Source organism: Dasypus novemcinctus, chromosome 6 (assembly GCF_030445035.2).
Source record: "Dasypus novemcinctus isolate mDasNov1 chromosome 6, mDasNov1.1.hap2, whole genome shotgun sequence".
Taxonomy (NCBI): domain Eukaryota; kingdom Metazoa; phylum Chordata; class Mammalia; order Cingulata; family Dasypodidae; genus Dasypus; species Dasypus novemcinctus.
Window position 1 is genome coordinate 78,027,092 of NC_080678.1, and position 21,037 is coordinate 78,048,128.

The window sequence follows — 21,037 nt, forward strand, 5'->3', positions numbered from 1 at the left end:
TACTAATATGATACATACTTTTGTCCTATAAAACGAAAAGAAAAAAATTAAAATAATTTGTCTAGAAAGTCCACAGTTAACGACATTTATTTTAGCTCATTATATTCTATAACAGCACACCTGTTATAATCTAGGTATGAAAATAGGACTAACATAAGCAAAAAAAATATTAGAAGTATTCGAGAGGAAATTCATTCATTTATTCATTCATTCAGTGCTTTGGGGAGATATACAGATGCTTGCTAACCTGCTCTCTGGAGGTTTAGTTCATTTAGGGGTAAAATCACATAAAGGTAAAAATTGTAGAGCATATCTTTGAATTCAAAAAAGGAACAACTGAGCCCAGCGGTAGCTGTTATCATTTTGGATGGAAGGTAGCTGTATCTTCTCCTTCTTCAGGGAGTGGTGGAGAGGTGTTAAAACATTTTTTTAATTGCTGTGAGAAAAAAGTTAACCATGTCAACGTAATACAGGTGACCAAGCCTTGAGACTTTTAAATAGTATTTCATTAAGCGTCTCTGTTCATTCTCCATGTTTGGGACTCCAACTGGGCTGTCTAGAGTCTGGCAAAAAAATAAGAACTGACTAAAGTGAAGTAACTTAACTGGTAAATGTGGTCAACATCTGGGGATTGAAATCAAAAGGCCGTTGAAGATCTGGTTGTTTTGTGGTTAAAAATTAAGGGGCAAGAATTTCTGTCTTCCGAGGTGACTGATAACCCTAAACACAATTGCAGGTTTGTGAGTGCAATTTCAGTGTGTGTGTTCTTGGGAATAGAAAGTAGGAGTGAGATTGGGCTGTGAAGCCTAGGAAATATCAACACTACCTTAGGGAAATTGGAGAGTTTCCTTATGTCCAGAGGGAGCTCAGTCTGGAGGGGGTGGAATTGATGGATGGGCTATGAATTGGCTGGAAGTGACAACTAAGTAGGGCTAATTGTGTCCCAAAGGGTAGGGTATGAAATAAAGCCGATGAAGAGAGATGAGTGGGAACCCAACATGCTAGGTACTGGAGTGCCACTCTGAATTACCAAAGACGGGACATACCAAAGAGGATGGCAGTTGTAATCGCTGGGTGGGAGATGACAAGGGATTTGTCTTTTAAATCCTCCCTAACTACATACTTCTATAGTCAGGAGTTATTAATTTTTAAATTAATAAAAAAAAAAGGTAAAATAAGAAATCAAATAAGTGTCTCCCTTCTTAACTGAACTTCAGAGGATCCACTCCTACTCCCTATGTCTGAAATTTTCCCTAGGAGATCTGTTTCCAATGTTTCTGATCACTGTGAAAATATTCCCAAGAGAAGAATTGCATCTCCCTGTTCCTAGTATTTTAAATAAAAAAAAAAACTGTGTGGCGCTTCCCTTGCAACTCTTGGTTCTTCAAAACCCTAAAATTTTGGAATTGGACTATAATGTTCTACTAGACTCTAGAAGGCATTTGAGAAGTTCTTCTATGCCTTGTTTTCTTCTACTCAAATTACAGACCCAAACCATGAAGGGAGGAGCTCTTTCCCCCTTTCCCAGTCCGAGACTGAAACAGTTCTCAAACTGTTAGGCACTTGGCAACAGCAAAGGGTGGAAATCCTAGCCTGGGAAGCTGGATCTGAGCTTCCATGTGGAGAACAGTTAGGGAAGGAGGCGCCTGGGATTCAGTTGGGGATGCTCCTGCGCCTCTCCTTCCAGCGCCCTGGGCTATTGTTGTTTGGTGAGGACGCCAAGAACCTAGTGGTAGTTGCTTCTTTGGGACCAGAAGCATCAATGCGTTTCTGTCCTTGCCAAGTCTCTCCATCTACTAAAGGGGAACAGGTGGGAATGAGAGTAGAACGGAGAGAATGGGAAACTCGAAAGTGCCTGAGAGTCATGGATAAACGAATTGTTGATTTTGCAAATTTCCTTTTATTTAGTTAGGAGTCCTTTTGTTTTCTTGTTTATATGGATTCCAAAGAAGGTAAAGATACCTTTTCAAATTTTTTAAGGGATGATTTTTAAAAACACTTTTTTATGGAAATTCTCAAATGTATATAGAAGTAGAGAGAATAGTACAATGAACTTCCATTTACTCACTGATCAGTTTTTGCTCAGCTTCAGCAATTATCAACCCACCACTCATCCCCCATCTTTGAAATGGATTATTTTTAAGCAAATCCCAGTCATTTTTGTTGTTGTTATAAGATGTCACATTTTTGCTGCAGTGCAGTTATATGCAGGACAGGTCTCCAACCAATCTTAAAGAGGTTGTTTAAGAATTCAGCCAGCTGTTTTGACACTTGCATAAAATTATTTTAAAAAGTTTTTTTGGGGGAAAAAGTTATCTTGAGGCACTCAGAGCACCCACCCCCAGAAGAAAACCACACAGACAAAACTGGCTTTCCCCCTCCCCCAACTGCTTGGTTTCCATGCTGGGTCAGTCCTATTACACATATCATCTAAGTTATATATATAGTACAGCTCCCAACTCCATGGGGTCTTGGGGGGCTGTGGAGGCTCGTCAGGGAGCACCAGAAGCCAAAAGAAGAGGGAAGCTGAGGAGTGGCCTCTGCCAGTGTTCTCCAAAAGAGAGGGAAGCCCCACGCAGACCAGACCAGCTTGACAGGACCCTTGCTGTCCCTGACTGATCCTGGGGGCGAACTGGTCAGGGGTCTTCTCCCAGGAACACTGTGTCTTAGAGCTTCACCCATGTCCCCACGGAGGAGCCCAGATGGACCTGGACGTGGACAGGCGAGGAGCCCACCCTGCGCTGGCCCGGAGACTGCCGCTGTGCTTCCCTTTAGGTGCTCAGCTCCCAGCCTAAGAGAGTTCCTGTCCAGGGAGGAGACCACTGGGCAATGCCACGGTGTGAGGAGAGGAGATTCGTGAGGTGCAGCAGGGGCTTGCTGGGGCAGGCAGGGGAGCTGGTGGGGTGGGGTGGACGCAGCCCACGGAGTCCATAAGGCCACTGTGTGTGTGTGTGGCGGGGGGGAGAGTGCAGAAATCCCAGTCATTTAATCATTCCAAACGTAAGTACTAAATGTCTTAGTTTCCCAGTTTCTAAATAAATACAGTATGATATGTTGGCTTAAACCATATAATGTTTTGAGGCTGGGTGAAGTCTAAAATGGAGGCATCAGTAAGATAATGCTCTCTTCCTGAAGACAAGTGTTCTGGAATTGGCTGCCAGAGACCCTTGGTCCTTGGCTTTTCCGTCACATGGCAATGCACATGGCCGCATCTTCTCTTTCCTCTTCTGGGTCCCTTGGTTTCCAGTTTCTGGCTGCTCCCTGTGGTTTCTCTCACCGCGTCCATTTCCTTTGCTTGTGAGGACTCCAGCCATATTGGATTAAGCCCACTGTCATTCAGTTTGGGTATACCTTAACTAATTAATAACAACTTCTAAGGTCCTATTTACAAATGGGCTCACACCCATAATATTGGAATATTAACATGCTTTTTATGGGGACATGATTCAATTCCCAACACTACGGTAGGTATCTCTAAAAGAAAAATATTAAAAAGAAGACTTCTGGGAGGCAGATTTGGCTCAACAGATAGAGTATCCGCCTCCCACATGGGAGGTCCAGGGTTCAAACTCAGGGCCTCCTGACCTGTGTGATGAGCTGGCCCATGCGCAGTGCTGATGCAAGCAAGGAGTTCTGTGCCACGCAGGGGTGTCCCCCACGTAGGGGAGCCCCACGTGCAAGGAGTGCGCCCTGTAAGGAGAGCTGCCCAGTGTGAAAAAAGTACAGCCTGCCCAGGAGTGGTGCCGCACACGTGAAGAGGTGATGCAGCAAGATGAAACAACAAAAAGAGACACAGATTCCTGATGCGGCTGACAAGAATACAGGCAGACACAGAAGCACACACAGGGAATGGACACAGAGAGCAGACAACTGCGGGGGGGTTGGGGGAGGCGCGGGAAAGGGGAGAGAAATAAATAAATCTTTAAAAAAATAAAAAATAAAAATAAAAAGAAGACTTCTGATTGTTTTAAAATCGCAACCTTGTTTTCCCTTCATTTCTTCCTTTTATTCCCTGGAGTTTGAATTAGGAAACTTGAATTCTAGTCCTGGTTCTGCCACTCACTGGCTGTGTGACCAGGGGCAAGTCATGTAAACTTTCTGGACTGACTTTTTTTTTCCTCCACCTGGCTGGAAGAAACAGCTCATTTCCAAGTTCCTTTTTGTTCTATATATCTAAGCTTCTTGCGAGGGTCATCCTTTAAGCCTCCAGAGACAAAGATTTGATACAGGATTCATTTGCTCTTTTTTTTGGTGGAATGCCCAGTTCAGATTTAAGACCCTCTCGGTAAAGAGCCAAGAAAAGGTCCAAGAGGCTGGGATCTTTCTCTTGGGGCTTTCGAGAAGAAGCGAGCCTTGGAGTCGTTCCTGACATAGTTTTGTGCTGCCCTCAATCTCTTCTGAAAACCTCAACTCAGCTTAGCAAATATTCTGCTGAGGTGAGATGCCGGGAAGGTTCGGGTTCTCTGCCCAGATTCGCCGTTTACAAAGAACACCCTGAAAGCAACGGCTAGTGAAAAGCGACAGTGACACTCCTTTCGGGGGGTTATGCTACTTTCTTAAACAACAAGGGACTACATTCTGTCATGTTCCGGGGCAGTCAGGAATAAGGATATCCATTTTACAGCCCAATCGGTTGACCGTGAAGTACAGTAGGTGCATTTAAGGTTGTCTGGTAAAGGAAGGGTTAATTCTGGAATAGAATTATGGAAAACAAGTGTATGGCACAGGCTGAGGTTTAAGGAAAGACAAGGGCCATCTTTGGCGCAAGGAGAAAGCTTTGGGCAAGAAGCTGGTACCCAGAGGAGTGCTAACCTCAGCACCCTCAGGTGTGTGCTTCGTGCTGTGTCCGTGCCCCCGTGGCCCCCCCACCACTGCTAGAAAGCTGAAAGGGTGAAGAGCGCCTGGGCCCCGGCACACTCAGCTGGTAAGTGAGGGAGGCAGGCTGGGGCCCAGAACTCTGGCTGTTGGTGTGCATTTGTGCCTTCCCTGTGTGCTTGAAAGAGAGCCAAGGGAATGAACCTGGAGGAAGTATATTTAGAAAAAGAAACTGTTGGTTGTCAGTGGGGTGAGAGAAGAGCAAATGTTTAGGAATACTGCTGTTTTTAAAAGCATCACCAAGACCCAAAGAGGGAAGAAATTTTTCCCAAATAGGAAGAGCCTCCCCAAGTCACCATTTTAAAGCACAAACTTTCATCAGCTCTGAGAGTTTACAGGGTGCTTCTCAGAGCCTGCTGACAGGCACTATGGTTTTGATGCCAAGGTTTTAAATTGGGGGTTAGGATGAAAAGTGATCAACGACAGATCTCTCAAGTGGAAACCAACATTCCGTAGTGGGGCGCTCGCTGGGCTTGTGAGTTAGGGGTTAGTCGCGGCACTCTGAGAAATCCCTGGTTTGTGGGGTACTTTCTGGATTGTTCTGAGAGGCTTCTGGGGAAGTTCAAAATGTGTATTCTTTGCATCCTTCCACCACAGCTACGTGGCGATAAGATTCTGAGGCCTATCCTTAGCAGGAAATGGTAAAGGAATCAGCAGGAAGCCTAAAACAAGAGAAGGGAAACTCCTCCCTCCTAGCAAAGAACAGGCCAGAGTGAAGAGGAAGATGGGAAGTGGGGCACGAGTACTAAAGTGTCTGCCGGAGCTTGCGGGACAGACAAGGTTGAAACGGAAGGTGATAGGACTCCTAAAAGGGAGTAAGAAAAAAGTGTGTGCCCCGAGGGCAGGGAGGTGTGATAAACTGCTGTATTACAGTATTCTTTAAAATGGGGCCTGTACCTCGTGCTCTTCGGGGACAAGGCTGTTTCTTTATTTATAAGGGGGCCGTGTGTGTTTTCTGAAGTCCAGCAGCCTCCTGGGAGGAGAACTTACCCTTGTTCCTGGTTTCCAGCTCATTTGAGGCCAGAACAACCCAAAAAGCAAGTTGGAAAATTTTACCGGGAGAAAAGATTACATTAGAAATAAAATCAAACACATAAGAAATACTTGGTTTGAAGAAACAGGAAAATATGTAATACTTTTTCTCTTCTACCAAGTTTCTTGTCACTGAAAATCCTTTCTAGTTTATTTAGGTAGGGGAGCCAGGGACCCAAGGGAGAAACTGAGTCTACGAAGCAGAAACCTATTATGTGAAATCCAGCTGCCTATTCTTCTAGATTAGAACTCAGCCTCGAAGTTTTACTTCTCGAGCTTGGTTCAGTGAGTTATGCTACTCTTTGATGAGAGAGAAAATTGAGACCATTTTATGCTGAAGGTGCTCAGTGATGGAAAGGTGGCTACCTCCTTATCTCCTCTACAGTGCAGCAGATTCTTACTGCTAGCAGTCTCCTGTTTAGATTGTTACCTGAAGAAAGAAAAAAAAAACTGCCCTGTATGCTGATTCTACTGTTTCCGTGCGGAAAAAAAAAAAAAATTAACAGGCGAGTGGCAAAACAACAAAACTTTTGAAAACGGAGACCTGGGGAAAGTCCAGTGCAGTTTCATAATGGGTATGAATAGTTATTATGCTGCTGCTGCTGCTTTTTTTTCTTCTTCTTCTTCTGGATTTTGATGTGGATCTCTTTCTATTTGTTCAGGAAATTGTGACGTGTGTTCTGGGCAGGGTTTGAGGTTTTGGAACCTTTTCTAAAAGGAACAGCGAGCACCCTGCTGCGCTTGCTACTCGTGAGGTTGGTGTACAGCCGCTGGGGCCCGCGTCTGCTGTGCTGTCACCATGCCGAGGTTCCTCCAGAGCAGTAGGCTGGTCCTGGCTCTCTCCCTCCTCCTGTTTTGGGAATCTTCAGTTCAAGGTAAGGCCCGGGAGGGGTTGTTCCTCTGCAGTCTTCTTCATAAACCCCAGCACCCATTCGAGTGATTATTAAGGTACAGAATTTCCGATATCGTGGGAACGTAGGCAGGGTCTGGGGTGGCTGATCTTCTTGGGGTGAGTTCAGCTAAGTTTGAGCCCAAGAAAAATTAAATTCCAAAGCAGGTGCAGCCTTGTGAAGTCTTATGGTGACTGAGCTGTGTTATTTTATTTTGGGGTGGCTTAAAATTTTAAAAAGCCGAATAAAGAAATATAGAAAATAGCCCATGTGTCTGTTACAAGGAAAAGAAGGCATCTTTGAGCGCTTTTGGAGTAGCGATCTGCTCACCTGAGTTTCTACATCAATTCCAAGTAATAATCTATTGTGATTTTGTAGTATTTATTTGAGCACTGAGAACTGGTATTTCTTAATAGGGGTGAGTTTGAATGTGTTCTCCCCAACTCTGCTCCCAGTTTTAACTCAATTCTTAGTGAAAATTCACCTCTGGTTAGTTAGGCATAATTAATGCAAACCTTCTCAGTTAGATTTCAAAAAGATTCCAAAGAATTTTAATATTTGTACTGTTGCTCAAATAAATATCACATTTGGAAATTTGCTTTTTTAGTTTCTCTATCGTTTAGAGTTGCTTAGTCAGAAGGAAACAACTTAAAACCTTTAATGACTAAGAAAATGAAAACTATCAGTTTGTATGAAAAATATAATTTCTTCTCCTCTGTTAAACAAAGGAACATGTCTAAATAAGGCAGAAGGCCATGGGCCACTAAATGGATGGCAGAATTTATAGTAGAAAACATTGCTTCCCCAAATCGTAAAGGAAATGTTGAGTCGCAGTGAGACACATGCCCTGGATTTGTTTCTTTGAAGTAACTTGTAGTTGTCATGTTCTGACTTCCGTTGGAAACGAAATCTTATAGATGATCTCAGATACACATTCATTATATATTGGAAACTTTTAAGATTACTTTCTTCCAGTTATGCTGATATAGAAGAAAAAAACAGCAGGAAATGTTACTGAAACTTTTCTGTTAATCTATATATTTTTTAAAGTATAAAACGTCGATTGTAGGGAACAGGTTTTACTTGGATCAAAAGATCCAAGGAAACATCTTCAGCTTGATGGAATAATTCCTCAGTAACCATGTACTCTAGATCAGATTAAGAACAGTGGGATCCATCTTTGTAGCACAGTCTTGAGTGAGCAGTTGGTGCTGGGGATATCCTGACCAGAGCTATGTAAGTTATTATATTTTCAAAATTTCCCAGAAATGTCACATTCCCCACTAAGATTCAATAAGAAATAAAAGTCATTCCTTATGTAGTCACTTGAAATAAAGATATGAAAGAAACCAAAGCAATATTAAATTGTATAAAATACTCTCGTTTATACCTTCACCTGGTTGATTTAGATCTTTGTTGGAAAATGAACCTGAAAAAGAGATTAAAAATGATCTGAAAAACTAGGGAACTTCCAAAGGTGAAGGGTGTTTTGTGCTGCGCTCAAGGGCTGGACAGATGGCCCCTGTCCAAATGCAAAGGGAAATAGATGCCCCCAGCTGCCTGTGTGAGCGAGAGCAACACGAAGCTACACTGCGAAGAGCCTCACCATTTCATCATACACCCATGAGATGCCAAATGCAACCTGATAATTCTTTCTCCACCTTTTAAAACCATTTTACTTCAGTGCATTGCTTTGACTGAACTGATATGAACAAGTCTTGTGACGCATTTTTACTGAGCATAGTCAACGCATCTTATGTTACCATGAGTCAACCCTAAGTAATGACGTGGGACAAAACCGTGTCTACCCATTGCAGAGTGAAATGCCAGTATGGCAGTGTATGTGAGGTCCTGGAGAGCACAGACGGCTATTCTAATTTAGAGCTCAGAGGAATATTGATGAGGTTGTGAGTCCTAAAACTCTTTCACTGAACTTCTTTTTCAAAGATGAACATAAAGAAAGAAAACAGAAAATCTATGAGTGAATATGGCCACAGGGGTCAGGGTCAGACCAAGTGTCCACCCACCCTATGTACAAGATCACAGCGGTGTTCGTAATTCCACACGTGGGCTGGGATGTCTGCAAAGGGACTTTCAGATCCGTTCTTGGGGCTGATCATCACATTCCCTGCAAGGAGGCATTAGCACCAATTTAGAGACATGAAAACTGGTCACTACATTCAGCATTTCATTTGTTCTTTACATTAATCTCATGCAAAAAGATGAAGTCCAGCATACATTAGAAATGATATATAAAAATTATAACTTAAAAAGAAAGTTGAAGAGACTTGCCTGAGGCCCCTTACAACTACTTAATGATAGAACTGGTCAGCTAATTTCAAGGTCAGAGTTAATTTTCTACTGCAATTTGGCTGCTCTAGGAAAATTAGAGGTTTTCTTTATTGAAAGTGAAAACCAAAAAGCTTTCTGTTGACTCTAACCCTGGCTATAATGTTTTCCACTGAGTTGAGGGATAGTGAAGGAGAAATTGGAAATACACTTGGAACTTGCAAGTGTCAAGGAGCCTAGTCCACCTTAGGGAAGTGATGGACGAGAAGGAAGTAACTCCAACTTCGATAACGACGCTGTTGTTTAAATGCGTCTGAATGAATCAAAAAAATTTTGAATGAATCAAAAAAATTTTTAGGGCGGCAATTTCTGCTTAAGTTTCTCTAACATACATGCGTTAAGTCTTTCTTAAGGTTTGGAAATTAGTAAATGGTGATTATGTTGGAAAATTTGATACTGCAATATAAAAGGATAAAAAGAGACTACTGGGAAAGTTGTTTGTTCCGGTAACTTTTACTCATATAAAGTATTTTGGTAAAGCAGGAACTAGTGACCATTTGTGTGTGTTGGGGGGGGGGGGCATTGAGAAGAGGGATTCCAAATAAAAATTATTCTTTCCCCTGGAATCTACCATAAAATTAACCAGCATGTGCTATAAGTGGGGCTTTCCGGTCCATGGGCATACTCCCTTTTTATTTTAAAATTATGATAATCATGACATTTTTCTCAGGGGAGTGGGCATAGCTCAGCAGTTGAGTGCCTGCTTCCCATGTATGAGGGGTTCAATCCCTGGTACTGCCTTAAAAAAAGACGTTTTTCTCAAGCAAGATAGAGTCAAGATATTCCCACATGAAGGGACAGCACCCATTGGTGAATTTTCACATGCTGCCAACACTTCTCAAACATACCCCAGGAATTTTGTGGCTGTAACCATGTTCTTTGTTTTAAAGTGTGTTTAAAACCGTCAGTCCCAAATTAGATAGATTTTTGGAGTGGGAAGCCTTGTCCTTTTGATTTCTTTATGTATGTATATATATTTTTCTCATTCTTTCACTTTATTTTCAAAGAAGCTGCAGGTTACAGAAAAGTCACATAAAAAATATAGGGGATTCTCATATATCCACCCCTTCCCCCTCTCACATTTTCCCATATTAATAACTTCTTCCATGGGTAAGATACATTTGTTATAATTGGTGAACAAATATCGAAGCATTGCCACTGATCATGGTCAATGGTCTATATTATGGTTCATGTTCTGTACTGTGCATTTTTATAGGTTCTAACGAAAAGCATAATGGCGTGTATCTATCCTAGCAATGTCATGCAGAACAATTCCAATGTCCCCGTGTTAAACACCATTTTTCCCTCTCCCTCCCCACAGGACCTCTGGTGGCCACTGCCTTTATATCAATGATATAAGCCACTGCTAGAATAATAAGTCTACTTTAGTCCATGGTTCATTCCCCAGTCTTGAGGCTTTGGGGATGGTGACGCCCACTCTGTTTCTAATTGAGAGACTTAGATCCCCAGGGACAGATGAATGGGACAGTCTTGCTACAGTTGCAGACCCTCTCTGTTCCTTGGGATGGTCGTTGGTTATCATCCTCCCCTTGTTAGCTGTCCTGGGTGAGTCCAATAAACTGGAGAGTAGGGATCTTTAAAAGCTAAGATTCTGAACTTTGGGGGAATTTTGTATTGCAGAAAAAAATTTTAAAAACACACTTTTTCAGGATTGTATTTGTTATACCAATGGAGAGCTGTGATCTTTCACCTGGATGCATCATCATAAAGTATTAGTCTTATTCTTCTGTTTCACTTCCTATCCCAACAAAAATTTCCTCAGCCTGATGGGGAATTGGCTGCCTTTAAAAGAGTGTTTAGATCTGTGCTGTCGAATAATGGTCACTACCAGCCACCTGTGGCTGTTGAGACTTGAACGGTGGCAAGTCCAAATTGAGATGTGCGTTAAGTACAACAGATACACCAGATTTTGAAGATTTAGTATGAAATAAAGAATCTAAAATATTCCATCAATAACTTTTATATTGCTTATGCTTAAAGGATCATATTTTTACTATATTGGGTTAAATAAAATGGTATGACTTCACCTGTTTTACTTTTTAAAAATAAAAGTCCATGTGTGGTTCACCTTATATTTCCATTGGACACTGCCAGTCTAGACAGCATAGACTGTGAGGACAATGCCCTCTGCTGGAGAAAATGTTAGACTTTTATCCCAGCTACCTGACGGGGCTTCTCAGATGGCTCACTAAGGCTACCTCAGGAGAGAAAGGGGAAAGGAGAGAGATAAGGGCTAGAATCTTAGGAAATACTGTGTGCAAGGGATCATGCTAGGTGCTTCACATACTTTTATGTCATTTACACTCGGATTGTTTGTGATATTATTACTCACATTTGAAAGATGAAGAATTAAGAATAAGACAGGTTGGTTGTAAGGGATAGAATGGGAATTTAAATTCTAGTCTCTACGGGCTGTCTGCTGTCAGAGATGTGTTGTCATCCTCCTTCTCCTCCTCCGAGCACCTAGCATTTAAAGAGCTCCTACCATGGTTCTAGGCATCGTTCTAAGAACATAGGGCTTATTATTTTGTACATCTCTCAAAACAACCCCAAAAGAAGGATCTATTACTAGCCCCCATTTTACAAATGAGGAAATTGAGGTCCAGAGAGGCTGAGTAAGTTGGCCAAAGTCACAAGATTTCGTGATGTCATGTTGCCCTTCTTATCCCCAGCCTCCAGGCAGTGATGGTTTACCCAATTTGGTCAACTTGCTGTCCAGATCAAACATTGTAGGCTACATTGAGGAACCATGGGGGAAGATTGGGGTTGATTGGTAGTGGTAGTTTGAAAGGAAAGAAAGAAAGAGAGAAAGAGAGAAAAAGAGAAAGGGAGAAAGGGAGAAAGGAAGGAAGGAAAACAACGGGAGAATATTTTTTTTCTACTTTATAGATTCTTTTAAATGTTTATATTTTTAAGTTATATTATTTATTACAGCAATTTGGAAAATAAAATGAGAAAAAATTACCAATAATTTTAACACCTTAATACCACTATATTTTTGTGGGTTTCCTCCTAGTCTTTCTCCAGTGTCTCTTTATGGAGTTATAACTGTCATACATACAAAGATACAAAGTGGTATTCTGCTTTTTTCACTCATTTTTAAATATAGGTTTTCCTGGGATGCTAACCATTTGGTTAGTATTCTCTCATGAGGGAATGCCTTATAATTTTATCTATGTTCTATTGTCCATTCTTTAGTTTGTTTCCTGTGTTCCCCTATTTTAAATAATACTAAAGTGAATAGCTTCATGTATCTTATATTTTAATGATATAATAATTTGGCAGTGCTGTATTTATAAAACGAATCAGAGATATTAGCTAGGACAAAACTGAATAAAAGTAGACATAATAGAGAGTCATGAGGGAGGGAAAGGGACATTTTGAAAAGTTTCCCGGTCTGCAGTCTTTGAAGAACCAAGTCCTTAGCTCTGTATCCCATTGACATTTAAAGGGGAAGTCTGGGCTGTGTATAAGCTCCTCTTTTTACCTCTTTTGTGAGAAGAGAACCAGGTACAACTTGTGCCTACTCACCTGTAAACACAGATGCCAATCATTTGCTATAGCACACAATTCTGCTGTGATTGTGTGAAGCACTGGTTGTTTTTTGTATTTTTAAATAGTTCTCATCATTAACCTTCTGATCTGTATGGGCCAGCGATGTGCTGGCCTTCCAAACCACCTTTCCTGCTTTTCAAGAATTCTAGACACGTTCCTTCTTGCTGGGTGGTTGTTAGTGGCGCTTGTTTGAGTAAAGTATGTGCTGGGGGTGGGGAAGAGAAGAACTCTTCGAAGGGTGGTGAAGTATTTCTCACCACCAGACCTCAGTGCTTGCTAAAAGGAGGAATGAAGAATTCATTTCGTGACTGACTCAGAGATCTCCTGTATAACCTCGTAACACCAGATTTGGAACCTTTTCCATGGAAATGAAAATTCGAAAGAAGCTGTGATAGCCTAGGATGTCACAGCGCTGCTGTCCCTCTGTGAATAGAAGAGCCTTGTTCTTGTGAAATTTTTTATCTCAGTGCAAAGGGAAAAAAGAGGCCGAGTTTTTATCTACTTTCATTCCTTGCACACGAAATAGCCCTGAGTCACAAGACCTCGGGCTGTGTAATAACCTGGATGCTCTCAGTGGACACTTGAACCTTCTGAGCACAATTTAACTTGTCTCTGTAAGAAGAGGTGGACCTGGGAGTCAGATACTAATAAATATTTTCAAGTGTTTACCATGTGCCTGCCAACATGCAAAGGTCTTTACACACATTTTCTCATTTAGTGTTTGTGACAAGTTTGTGAGATAGAGACAGTATTTTTATGGTGAGGCTCAGAGATGTTAAGACTTCACAGCTAGCTAGTAGCAGAGCTGGGACTCCACCCAGGCCACTGATTCCAAAACCTATTGTAACCTTAAACTCTCCGCTACTTTACTGGGGTATTGTGAGAAGGACAAAGAGAGGAAACAAAAGGTTGGCACGTAGTGGGTGCTGCTGTCATAGTAAAAGGCATAAAACCTGCCCACACCGTACCGTCTATCATATTTAGAATGTATTTCACTCAAAACTCCTTAGGGACAGTGATCAGAAGGGGGTGAGAGATACTCATTAACCACTTGAGTTCCTTGTTTGGGCAGGTTATCCCATGCGGAGAGGCAGGTACCAGTGGGTACGCTGCAATCCAGAGAGTAATTCTGCAAACTGCATTGAAGAAGGGGGACCGATGTTCGACCTTCCTCCTGGCGAATCTAACAGGATCCTCCCTCCAAGGACTGATCCTTTCTCGTAAGTGGGTTTTCTTGGATTTTAAAGTGGCCTCGGTTTCTCAGCCTCTGTTAATCTAGGCACTGAGGTGGGATTATGTTTCCTTTGAACTCCTCTTCTGTTGATTTGTTTCTAATGCACAGTACGTCATAAAACTGTACTATATTTGCTGACATATGAGATGTGCAAGTATACGTGCTGCATCTACGTTTCTGCAAGGTTTTTTTTGTTGGTGGTGGTGGGGACAAGAATTGAGTACTTTTCAACAGTAGGTATTGAAAATGATTGAACATTGTTTTAGTTCTGTAAATAAATCACACTGGATTTATATTTTTATTTTTTTTAAAGATTTATTTTTTATTTATCCACCCCCCCCCGAGTTGTCTGCTTTCTGTGTCCATTCGCTGTGTGTTCTTCTGTGTCCGCCTGTATTCTTGTCAGCGGCACCCGGAATTTGTGTCTCATTTTGTTGCATCATCTTGCTGCGTCAGCTCTCTGTGTGTGCCCTGCCATTCCTGGGCAGGCTGCACTTTTTTTGCACTGGAGTACATCCTTACAGGGTGTACTCCTTGCTCATGGGGCTCCCCTACACGGGGGACACCCCTGCGTGGCACGGCACTTCTTGCGTGCATCAGCACTGTGCATGGGCCAGCTCCACACGGGTCAAGGAGGACCTGGGTTTGAACCTTGGACCTCCCATGTGGTAGACAGATGCCCTATCCGTTGGGCCAAATCCGCTTCCCTGGATTTATATTCAATAGGAGTCCATCAGCGGATGAATGGATAAACAAAGTGTGGCCACAATGGACTATTATTTGGCTATAAAAAGGAATGAAGTACTGATACATGCTACTATATGGATGAACCTTGAAAACATGCTAAGTGAAAGAAACAGAAAACCACATATGACAGCATTTCATATATATGAAATGTCCAGTACATGCAAATCCACAGAGGCAGAAAATAGATTAGTGATAGCTATGGGACAGGGGAAGGGAAAGGGTAATGAGATGTGACTGCTGATGGGTGTGGGCTTTTGAGGGGAGTGATGACAATGTTCTGGAATTAGATAGTAGTTATAGTTGTGAATACCCTAAGAATGACTGAACTGTACACTTTTTAAGGGTGACTTTTATGGTATGTGAATTATATCTCAATTTTCAAAATTAGGGAAAAGGAGAAAAAATGGCCATGATTTAAAAAAAAAAAGTAAACATCTTCTTGATCAGATAAAACCTGCTTAAACTTGCAAAAAAATTTTATGATCCAAAGGAATTCGTTTGAGGGGGAAGGCGAGAGAAATAAAAAAAAAAATATTTAAAACAAAACAAAAAACAAAGGAATTCGTATTAAATTGAAATTATATTAGAATCCATGATTTCAATGAATTTTAAAATTACATAGCATGTAGCAAAAATGTATTCAGAAAAGGATCATAAAATCTCTAATCTTTAGGCTCAAATGTAAATCATTTTCTTCAAAGCCAAGTGTTTTAGTTTGCTAAGCTGGACCATGTCTTAATTACAGTAACCTTATCAAAAGGTCCTACTTACAACAGGTTTTACACCCACAGGAATGGAGTAGCTTTAAGAACATGATTTTTCTGGGGCACATACACTTCCAAACCACCACACCATCAGGCCCCAAACCAGGTAAATCCATCGTCACTCCGGGGACCCTGGTGACTCTTCTTCACTGGCATTCACTGATTTAGGGATTGCTCCTTGCGACCCTCGAAGTGCAGCTTTGCGGTCTGGCCCCTGGTTGGACCTAATATTACAGCATCCTCCGTTACTTTAAGTCAATGGCTTCCAAAGGTAATTCAGTTAAATCTAAAATGTTAGGGGAATAACTCATTCTCCAAAATGTTTTTCACACCATTTTTTTCCCGGTCAAACATCTCTGACCCGCCCTCTGATCACCTGGTTACTTTGCTTCTCTCTTCCGCCTTCCCTTTTGTCACTGTGAGGAATGGTCCCTAGTCCCGTGCCAATCCTAGGCCCATTTGATCCATTCCTTGTCCTTTCCCGGCCCTGCTCTATATCAAGGGGGGCCCGACCCCCGTGTACCGCATTTCTCCCAGCCCAGGGCTGAGTTTTGGCCAATGGGAGGTGCAGAAAGAAGACTGGAGAGCAGGGGAAGGAGCAAGAGACCAGGTGAACTCTCCTTGCCCCCAACCCTGGCAGGGGCTGTGTCTCCTCCACAGCTTCAGGGCTCACCAGGTGCCCCTAGTGCCTGGCTCAGGTAACACCACCTCCTTCCATCTTCCCTCCAGCCCAGGGCTGAACGTGCCTTGCTATTGCTAATCTCTGGGTCACCTCATCTCCCCCTATTTGGTCTCCCTTCTCTTCCATCACATGTATAACCAATTCCCTCTGTGTTAAGTATTCAGAGAAGTTTCCTGGTGGGACTCAGACCATTGCAGCTTCTAAGGCCACCCTCTAAGGCCATTCTTGGTGCTGGGGATCTTGTCCCTACATCTCGAGGACTTCAATTCTGCAGTTAGCCCTCTTAAACCTGGCCTCTCCCTCCCATCAGCAAACAAAAATATTTTAGTATCACTTATGCTTCAATTAACAGAGAAGCCACCTATTGCCCCATTCTCTGCTCCTCTTCGTAGTAACACCTCCTGAAGAGTTGCATATACTTATTGTCTCCCCTCTCCAGTAGCACTTCTGCTCCTATCCTCCACCCAAATGCTTGTTAGGGTCACAGTGACTCCAGGTTGACGCATTCATTGGTTGCTTCTCTATACTTTGCTTACTCGACTTCTTAAGTACCTTCAAAAAACCATTAGAGGGAAGCAGACGTGGCTCAACTGACAGAGCATCTGTCTACCATATGGGGGGTCCAGGGTCTGATCCCCAGGGCCTCCTGACCCATGTGGTGAGCTGGCCCACGTGCTGTGCTGCCACACAAGGAGTGCCATGCCATGCAGGGGCACCCCTGTGTAGGGAAGCTTCACGCACAAGAAGTGAGCCCCATTAGGAGGGCTGTCCCACGTGAAAAAAGCACAGTCCGCCCAGGAGTGGTGCCGCACACACGGAGAGCTGACGCAGCAAGATGATGCAACAAAAAAGAGACACAGTTTCCCAGTGCTGCCTGATAATACAAGCAGACGCAGAAAAACACACAGCGAATGGACTCAGAGAGCAGACAACGGGGGGGGGGGGGGGGGGCGGTGTGTGAAGGGGAGAGAAATAAATAAAATAAATCTTAAAAAAAACCCATTAGAGAGTGGAAGTAGCTCAGTGGTTGAGTGCCTGCCTCCCACATTTGAGGTCCCGGGTTGAATCCCCGATACCTCCTTAAAAAATAAAATAAAATAAATAAAAAACCCATTAGCCTTACCTTTCAGCACTCTACACGTGAATGAAAGCACAGTAAAGGCAGGATAATTTTTGGAACTTTTTTTGGGGGGGAGGAATTTGAATTGTATATTGGCAAATATAATACTTTTTACAAAGAATGTCTCAAGAGCAATTTATTAGGACTTTTTCAGAATATTAAATTAGGAGAAAATGTTCTATTTTAGGTTGACTTAGTTGTCTTTATTTAGTGGGGGAAAAAAACGGGAAAAAAGAGACTTTTTTTTGGTTTTATAATAAGTAAATTCTAAATATAGGATTGTTAGACTACTGATAAGAAAGTTAACACTATTGGTGTGAGTCTGCAACAGGTAGACATAGAATGCTAAGTGGAATGAGACAAGCTAAGTATAGGCAAGCACACGGCAAGGCCTGGCTGGTTTTTTTATTTTAAAGTATTGAAGAATTGGGAAGCTTTTAACTTTTAATTTGAGCATCTAGGTGACTTTATTTATTACCTTATCCTTCAAAAAATTAAGGTTCTCTTCCTATGTCTCAAACTTTACTGTGTTTTGTTGTTTTTCCGTCTACTTCAGAATGACGAGATTCCAGAACATGCGTGATACCTTCCCTCTTTCTGAGGACTATTCTGGATCAGGCTCCGGCTCTGGATCAGGCTTTGACAATGGTTTCCCAGCTGAAATCGAACAAGAATACCAAGCAATCGATGAAGACGATGCTTTCTATTACAATGCTCAGCCTCTCGAGAGGAATCTGCCCTCAGACAACCAGCACATGGATCAGGATGGATCAGAAGATGATTTTATTATATAAAAGAAGGGGTTTCCCCACCTTGACGACAGGCAATGCGTTCAGTGTCTTTTGTGTACTGTGGTTAAATGATTAATCTTGGGATGAAAAGTTTTATAGAAATTTTAAAACTTCTGAGAAGAAGCTTAAATTTGTATCACTTTTTTCCTCATGGATTTTTAGAAGTTATAAGCTTATGTTTTAATGCTGATATCTATCCTATTGTTCTGGAAAATACCTGCATTTTCTTTGTATCATATTCGACCAGCCTTACCCTGAAATTAATTAGATTCCCCATTGTAAAGCATACAAAATTGCTTTAAAGAATAAATTATGGAGAACGAATGTGGCTCAGTCTGTTGGGCACTCGTTTCTCAGGTGGGAGGTCCTGGGTTTGGTTCCTGGCGCTTCCTGGAGAAGGCGAGCAAACAATGAGCAGACAGATGAGTGAACCATCTTGGGGAAGGAGGGGATAAATAAAAAAGTAAAAAGAATAAATTATGCTGTTTTAAAAAATTGTTTGCAAAGCAAATTGACAGGCAATATTTTATACCTTTTTAGTCCTCAGGAACATGCCTCTGAATGTGAATTACAGATATGCCCCTTTTCTTAAGAAAAAAATCAAGACACAACACACAGTGAATTTATGGAGTGGGCATTTGCTATGTCTTATGGTACATGGTGTAATACTATAATATTATGATTGTATGTGTTTGCAGAGCTAGCAGCTGTTGTTTATCTAGAAGTATGGTCACTGTTAGAGTTAGAAACTTGACCCAGATTAAAGCACAGCCATGCCCTCGATACGTCATACTACTTCACCTTTTGCTCTGGATATCTGTGCATTCTCAAATTACTCTATTAAAGCAGAAGTATTACCAAAGGGTTAAGCTGTTTGGAATTTCTGTTTTAAACTCAGGAAATGATTAGTTTTGTTCAGATGTTTCTAGAAGTCTTATCAACAAAATGTCTTTAACATCACTTTACAATGAGTGCAGATTTTGTGACTTGAATTAAATCATATTAACATATGGTGAAAACTACCATGCCTTAGCAAGAGGGTTGTACTTGTCAAGGCACTTCCTCTCTCTGAAGGGTAGTCACTTCTCTGTTCCTTTTGGTCCTGAAAAGGTCATCAGCATTATTGTCCTGTATTCTGCTTGGCACCGTCCAGATTTATTAAAATTATTCTGGCTAAAGAGAGCCACCTTGCCCAAGGTCATGCCCCTTTCCAGGGCAGCCTGCATCAATGTCTGGTTGATGTGGGCAGATAAAGGCCTGGCCCCTCACCAGAATCAGGGCAACTCAGAAGGACCACCACAGATTCAGAGCTCCCTGCGGGGGTAAGCTGAGGCTTTTTTGGTACTATTTTGCAGCTCAGTTTCTTCCTTTACCCAGTCTTGTGTCTTTCCATTCCCCTCACAGGTGTTTCTCCTGAGAACACTCTCTTAAAAACTTTCTGCATGCTGTTACTTCGTGGAGAAATCCAACCTAGGCAGCAGGTACCAGGAGTAGTAGAAAGCAGATATTAAAATGAGGTTTTAGAGCTAGATCACCTGGCGATTGGCTGGCAATAAGGACTCCATCCATGGCCGTAGATGGAGCGGCCATAAGACCACAGTGAAACTTTTCACTGGTGAGGAACTGGAATGGTATACCAGTAGAAGGAAGTGGGTTAGGATGCAGTGTATCAGACATTTGAAAATATGGGGAAGTAGTGATTATAAAAGCAATGGAATTGGATGGCTGTTGCTTGAGGCAATTAATGCTTTTGAAATAGACCATGAACAGCCACAGATGATTAATTGAAGTTAAATGCGAAAACCGTTGCTCTTCCTTGGTGAGGTATGCAGTGGAAGAGCAGAGAAAGTGAGGGCCAGGCCTGGGTCTTAATCATAAGAATAGCAGAGTTCCAAGAATGTTAAATTACTAACTAGTCAAGCATGTTATGCCAGGTCAGGGCTGTGCCTGGGAAGAATGGGACCCTGAGAGAGGAGGACACCTGAGCTGACACATGATGGAGGCGATGTCATTACAGAACTGGGCTTGCTAAGAGCAGTGGGAATGACAGGACCCTGAAACGATAGAGCTCAATGATATTATTTATTTTTTGGATAATATACTTTTTAATTTTTAAAAAAAGATACTTAGATTATAGAAATATTACATAAAAAATATAGGGGATTCCCATATGCCCCACTCCCTACCGCGTCCCTATTTTCCCACATTAACAACATCCTTCATTAGTGTGGTACATTTGCTAAAATTGATGAACACATTTTGGAGCACTGTCACTAAACATGGATTGTAGTTTATATCGTAGGTTATACTCTCTCCCGCATAATTTTGTAAATTATGACAAGTTATATAATGGCCTATGTCTGTCATTGCAATGTCATTCAGGACAAGTCCCAAGTCCCGAAAATTCCCCCCTGTTACACCTGTTTTTCCCTCTACCTCACCTCAGAACCTTCTGTGGCCACTGCCTTTACATCAGTGATAGGGTTCTTCAGTGCTAGGATCACAATAAGTCTATAGTAGAATAACAATAAGTCTACTCTAGTCCATCGTTTATTCCCCCAGTCCTAAGGATTCTGGGATGGTGATGCCCACTCCACCTCTAATTGAGAAGGGGCTTCATTTCCATGGGATGGGACTATCTTGTTTGTAGTTGTAGATTCTCTTTTCCTTGGGATGGTCATTGTCCATCATCATCTTCTTGTTAATTGTCCTGGGTGAGTCCAATGACCCGGAAAGTAGGTGTTGCAATGCTGTTGAGATTCAGGGCCCAACAGGTTCATGTTCATGGAAAGCCCAGAGATTAAGTCTCTTGGACATATACCTATCCACTCTATCAGCTCTATTATTGAGGTGGTAGTGCTCAGCTCTCAGAAGCCAGGTGGTGCAATTATTATAATAAGCATCAAGGTCAGAACAGTACCTGTGGGAGCCTGACCTGTAAGGAATTATGATGGTATCTCTAAAGGCAAGATGACTG

The 21,037-nt window shown here is 42.0% G+C and overlaps 1 protein-coding gene across 1 annotated transcript; it reads left to right on the plus strand.

Moving 5' to 3' along the window:
• The first annotated feature begins 6,607 nt into the window (after nt 1–6,607).
• On the plus strand, nt 6,608–18,922 carry SRGN (serglycin). Its single transcript, XM_004470539.5, has 3 exons — nt 6,608–6,782; nt 13,795–13,942; nt 17,826–18,922. The coding sequence occupies exons 1-3, from the start codon at nt 6,707–6,709 to the stop codon at nt 18,061–18,063; spliced, it is 462 nt and encodes a 153-aa protein (XP_004470596.1). The 5' UTR covers nt 6,608–6,706; the 3' UTR covers nt 18,064–18,922.
• The last annotated feature ends 2,115 nt before the right edge of the window (nt 18,923–21,037 follow it).